The following is a 6,000-nucleotide window of genomic DNA, read 5'->3' as shown; positions in this document are numbered from 1 at the left end:
TCATCCTACAAATAAAAGAGGAACAAAGCAGTGCGCAGAAATGACACTTTGTGCTTTTTAATTGAGAAAAGTAAACACTATAGAGGGATATATTTCATGTCTGAGGTTTACAACCACTTTAATATTGAATAGATACATAAAATGGCTGTAGATATAAGTAGTGAATCACTGGGTTATAATCAGGGGACAAATACCATGGGGAAAGTTTGCTGTCACACTTCTCAGATTTCTGCTTCGCGCTTTAAACTGGTAGTGTTAGCCAAGACACTGGAAAAGCCTTTAACAAATTCCCAGGCAAATTAGGGGGGGGGCCACGTTGTAGTGCGACACCCTTCTCAAATACAACGTTCTGGGTCTTTCAAAAAGCACCATCAATGCACAGGGCAAACTGTGCCAGAGACAAAAGAATGAGCCATGGCTGCCTTGCTGAAGATACACAGATCAATGCACCATATCCAGGCTTCCACTAATCTTGCCTATGAAGTCTGGCATTCGTGGCATCAGCAAGCCATGAGCCAAAGCCATATGTTTTCAATTAACTAAAAACATGAAATAGTCCACAAAATGGCTGCCTACTGTGTAGCTAGGAGACACATGCACTTTAACCCCTTCAGCACTGTAAGGATTTACCCACTTCCTAACTAGGCCATTTTTTGTGAAATGGCACTGCATCGCTTTATCTGACAATTGCGCAGTCATGCGACGTTGTACCCAAACAAAATGAATGTCCTTTTTCCCCCACAAATGGAGCTTTCATTTGGTAGTATTTGATCACCTTTGCAGTTTTTATTTTTGCGCTATAAACAAAAGAAGACCGACAGTTTTGAAAAAAATAAATAATAATTTTACTTTCTGCTATAAAACATTTCCAAAAAAAAAAAAAAAAAGGAAGTATTCATCAGTTTAGGTCAATGTGTATTCTGCTACATATTTTTGGTAAAAGAAAAAATAAAAATAAAAAAAAATCGCAATAAGCATGCATTGATTGGTTTGCGCAAAAGTTATCGTGTCTACAAAATAGGGGATATATTTATGGCATTTTTATTATTTTTTTTTACTAGTAATGGCAGCGATCAGTGATTTTTAGCGGGACTGCGACATTGCCGCGGACAGATCAGACACCCAACTGACATTTGACACTTTTTTGGAAACCAGTGACATTATTACATTAAATCAGTGCTAAAAATATGTACTGTTATTGTACCGACACTGGCAGGAAAGTGGTTAACATCATGGGCGATCAAGGGGTTAAACGTGTTCCCTGTTTGCGTTTTCTAACTGTATTGGGGACTGTCACTGGGGAAACACACAGATCCATCTTCCTGCATAGCAGAAGAATTGGATCTGTGTGATCTCCTCTGTCAGAATGGAGATCTGCCTTGTTAACACAGGCAGATCCCCGTTCTGTCACTGCGGGGAACGATCGTGGGTGGCCGGCAGACAGAGTCCACCGGACCCGCTTATTGGCTCCCCCGCTGGCCAATGAGAGTGCGCACCCACAAAAGCAAGATCACAAGCCGAGTACAGCTATGGCAACTCGCGGGATCGTGCCACATTGCCGCAGTATAAGAACGGTGGCAATTAATATATAAACAGCTCACGATAAAAAATAAACAAACTGAAGTTTCTGATTAGACTTATGATTTTTGGAACATTCATTTTAGATTTGTAAAAAAAATTTTAGTCACTAGTGTGAAGAATTTTTGCTTGGGAAAATATGTTTGGGGCCCTCTGCATTTATATGTAGATATTTGATATTTTATGCCGTTTCAGCAATTCAGTTACCATACGCACAGGTCATAACATTAGCTGGTATTCTGACAATGCTGCCCATTGTATTAATATAGTCAGTCTTAGAAAGTGTAGTGGTTTGCACAGATTTAAAATCTCAAACTACCTATTGAATTATTTAGCATTTATACTTCTCATGAGCAATGCAGATTCACCCTCTTTAAAGCGGGGGTTCACCCTATTGACGAAAATTTTTTTTTTTTTTTTCTTTTACCATAAAATCAGGCATTGTAGCGCGAGCTACAGTATGCCTGTCCCGAATTTTTTACCCCCGTACTCACCTTGTACGCGTAGATCGAAGATACCGGGGAATGGGCGTGCCTATGGAGACGGAGGATGATTGACGGCCGGCTCTGGCGCGTCACGCTTCTCCGGAAATAGCCGAAATAGGCTTGGTCTTCACGACGTGTGCGCATATAGCCTGTGCGCAGGCGCCGTGAAGAGCCGAGACCTACTCCGGCTGTCTTCGGGGAGAGTGACGTGCCAGGGCCGGCCGTCAATCATCCTCCCTCTCCATAGGCACGCCCATTCCCCGCGGGAGCCGAAAAATACGATCTCCGATTACAAGGTGAGTCCGGGGTTAAAAAAATCGGGACAGGCATACTGTAGCTCGCGCTACAATGCCTGTCTCGATGGTAAAATCGTGTCGGGGGGGGGGGGGTGAACTACCGCTTTAATACATTTTGGATTGCCTGTGATATTGATTTGTGAAGACCACTCAGTGTAAACCCAGCAAACTTTCCATCGTCACTGAATCAGATTTTAGCACAGCGATTCTGATCTATAGCCCTTACTGGCATTGAACAGTATTATGTTACCTAGAATTTCAGGAGAAAATGCAGCTTGGTTATGCAATAATAGCTACAAAGAACAGTTGATATTGTAGGGAGATCTGAAACACATGCACTGCTGGCAGCCACCAAGGGAAAAGAGTTGAGAAACACTGCTATAGATCTTTATATGGTTTCTCCACCCGGCTAAGGATTTTCCTGGCTTCTAGTGTAAACGCTAGGAATAAGTACTTTTATATTGTAAATGGTCCGTGCAAGTGATGCACAATCTTTTGCTTACCACACCTGGAGGGTGGCTGAGGATGCTAAAAATGTATTTTTTTATAATGCCAGAAACTGAATGCATGCCATGAACTTGTGCAGCTCAGATCGTTCCCCTTCCTCTGTCATCAACAAAAAGCTTTGTATTTTATTCAATGAAAACAAGGCTTGCTATGAATGGGTGAGGGGAGATCTCATGGAGGAAGGGAAGCATGATAAACTATATTTCTCTGTACACAAGCTGGAGCAGTCAGTCTCAGCTGCAGAAGCTCACAGTCAGTTTGCTGCTTAAAGTGGTTGTAAACCCCTTTAACCTACGGGTAAGCCTAGATTACGGCTTACCTGTAGGTGCAACAAATATCTCCCAGGTTTAGGAGATATTTGCAGAAAAGACAGGCATCGATATCTATGGCGCATGCGCCGTAGACATCAAGCGCAGGCACACTGAGCGTGCCGCTTACAATGGCGATCATGCCGTTAGTGGCGGCACCCACGCAGGAGTGACGTCATCGCTGCTCCAGACAGTCGCAGCCCTGGAGCAGCGATACTCGAAAGTTACTCCGGGTATCATGGTGGCGACAAGGGGAGGTGTCAGAGGACCGCTGTGGGGGCTTGGATCCCAGGTAAGTAATTCATAATGAGCTAGTATGCTATGCATACTAGCTCATTATGCCTTTGTCTTGCAGGGTTTTTTTTTTTTTAAAAGAGGGATTACTTCCTCTTTAATACAAACATTTTTAGCATCCCCAACCAACCTCCAGACTTTTTTTGGCAAAGAAACATAACATTTCTGGATAATTCACAATAAAAAAAGAAAAGTAATTTTTCTGGATGTCTGCTTTAAGCCATCTTGACATTAACTTATTAAGAAGAAAAAAAAAATAAAAATTCAAAGCTCAAATGATCTTTTGGACTACATCTGGGATGACAAAAGTTTTTATTTCTTTTTTTAAAGACTTCCCAAGTTGATTTGATTTATGATGCAATCGATATTGATCAGATTTGGTTAGGTTAATCCAAATCTTTCTAAAAGCATTTTATTGGCACCCTAACTATTTCCTGATTTGCCTTTCAGCTAAGCGATAAAAACCTAGTATGGAAAGTCCAAACTTTATAGTTGAAATTTGTCCACTAAGGAAACTGCTAACCGTTTAAGAAATTTAGCGTGAATAAAACATTGTGCTACGTGGAAAAACCTTATAAAGTATTAAATTAACAGCTCTAATCTCACTGTCCATTACATCAGGTCATGACGGTTCAATAATGCTTATAAATGTGACTGTAATGAAATAATGAAATGGCTAATGAAGAGCACAAAATCTAATGGTCATAACACTTTCTGGAACAAGATGTTCTCTTCTTGTCACATTAAAGAGCAGTAGAAAGATCTGCAGGAGGTATTATGGCTGCGGATAGGATTCAGTGCTCTTTACTAGGTTAGTTGCTGGTTTTTGCTTTTACATATTTTCCAGAACATTTTAAGAAAGATGTGTTAAGGATCACAAGTACTTAAGGTTTAAGGTTGGATGAGGTTGGCAAAAAATGGTAACGGAGAAAGAAAAATAATGAAATAAAAAAATGGATGCTGACAGGGACTGAAACGATGGAGATTGAGTTTAAAGGATACTCTCTCGTTCCTCCGCAAAGCCAGCAGAGTCAGATGATGTGACTGTGTGCAGCTCTGAGGAATCTTTTGCTAGGCGGCTGTATCCTGATCGCTGTCCTCTCTTGTGGGTCAATCTCTTCAGGTTTTCGTTGTGAACTGGGCTGGACCCAGGCACCACTATGATTGGTGACTCTTCTTTTGCTGCTTCTGTTTCTTCAAAGTTTTGGTTTGCAGTGTTATTATTTAGGGTCACTGTGCTGGGAGTACGGTTGAGATTGTAGCCTTTCTGGCAAGTTGGCCAATTCTCCTCTGGGCTGCTGGCTATGAGGCTGCTTTCAGATGGGCTCTTCCTGCCTTCCGAGCAGATGGACATGCGTGCTATTGCGGAGTCTTGAAGACCGCTTAGACTGTTTGGTATTCCCCTCTTTGCACGCAGGCGGTCATCCTCAAGTTCAATAAGGTTAGCCTTTTCAAGCTGTGGGTCATCACTGGCTTCGTTGTTGAGTGAATGGTTTGGTGAACTTTCATTGGACCTCACGCCAGAGTCGGAGGAGTCTTTCTTGTCCAATATAGCATCAGACAGGTATTCTTTTGTTACGATGAATGTCCTCACGTTTTCTGGTGCACTTTCAGACACTTTCTTGTCTGTGGTAGTATCTGGATTTTTGTCCTTGCCATCCTTTAGAAGAGGGGTGTTATCAGACTCCTCTGGACCAGACTCCTCTTCATCGCTTGGAAGCTTCTGGTAGCGCATTCCATTTCCCTTAAGCTTTATATCAGCTCCCTGGAATATGCTTGCCCTCTCTGCTGTCTTCTTACTGGGAAGAAGCTTGGAACCAGACTGATCAGACTTTTCATCCTCTTCTGTGATCGGGTCCAATGGGGAAGCATCAGTTGTAGAAGCTGTGGAAGATGTGTAATCAACAACATCATTTCTCTTCAGCAAAAATGGCTTCCTTCCATCTTCGAGCTTTTGCTCTTCTTTTCCTTTGTCTTGTTCTGAAGTGGAGTGTATGGAGCTCACAGATGTGCTCTGCCCAATGTAGTATGCACTGGAGCTCATAGGAGAGGATCGGTCACTAGTAGAACTTGCAGCACCTTCTATATTTGCCATCTGTGCAATATATTCCCGATAGGCATCTCTGTATTCTGCCTGAACTTTATCAGTCAGCCGCAAGATTTCCTGGCTTTCCTGCGAGTTGAGACTGGTTAAGCTTGGAGTTCTATGTGCCTTTCCCTGAAACAAAAATGCACTTCATCAACAACTCACCAGTTACTGCAAATAAAAAATAAATTCTACAATTAAAGCAAGATATGGATTACTTTTAAGTCATTCGATTTTCCATGTACAGTACTTGGCCATCTTCTACAATTCCTTCAATCTATTGACTATTCTTTGCATATCCAAGAAAAAAAGCACAATATCGCTAAATGCACGCAAAATCTGCATTACCAGTTATGCGGCTGCATGTACATTTATTTCTCAAACGTCTGTTTGTCAAGCTGCCCTATCACTATTATGGATTTCTTCACCAGCCAACATTAATCTGT

At 41.9% G+C, this 6,000-nt stretch overlaps 1 protein-coding gene and 1 long non-coding RNA gene across 4 annotated transcripts in view; both read right to left on the bottom strand.

The window, feature by feature from the left end:
• Positions 1–1,678: 1,678 nt before the first annotated feature.
• On the bottom strand, positions 1,679–3,203 carry LOC120936367. Its single transcript, XR_005748608.1, has 2 exons — positions 2,461–3,203; positions 1,679–1,947 (listed from the first exon to the last, which is right to left on the bottom strand). It is a non-coding gene; the product is annotated as an uncharacterized LOC120936367 (long non-coding RNA).
• Positions 3,204–3,545: 342 nt separating this feature from the next.
• KIDINS220 (kinase D interacting substrate 220) overlaps positions 3,546–6,000 on the bottom strand; it is a 180,711-nt gene continuing 178,256 nt past the window's right edge. For all 3 annotated transcript variants that reach the window (XM_040348643.1, XM_040348644.1, XM_040348645.1), the window contains 2 exons: positions 4,471–5,686; positions 3,546–4,318 (listed from right to left, as the gene is read on the bottom strand). In XM_040348643.1, the coding sequence (XP_040204577.1) occupies positions 4,281–4,318; positions 4,471–5,686 (1,254 nt within the window). In that variant the 3' untranslated portion in view covers positions 3,546–4,280. The remainder of the gene's footprint in view (positions 4,319–4,470; positions 5,687–6,000) is intronic.

The sequence above is a fragment of the Rana temporaria genome, chromosome 4 (genome assembly GCF_905171775.1).
Source record: "Rana temporaria chromosome 4, aRanTem1.1, whole genome shotgun sequence".
Lineage (NCBI taxonomy): Eukaryota > Metazoa > Chordata > Amphibia > Anura > Ranidae > Rana > Rana temporaria.
This window is presented reverse-complemented; position numbering and strand designations above follow the sequence as displayed.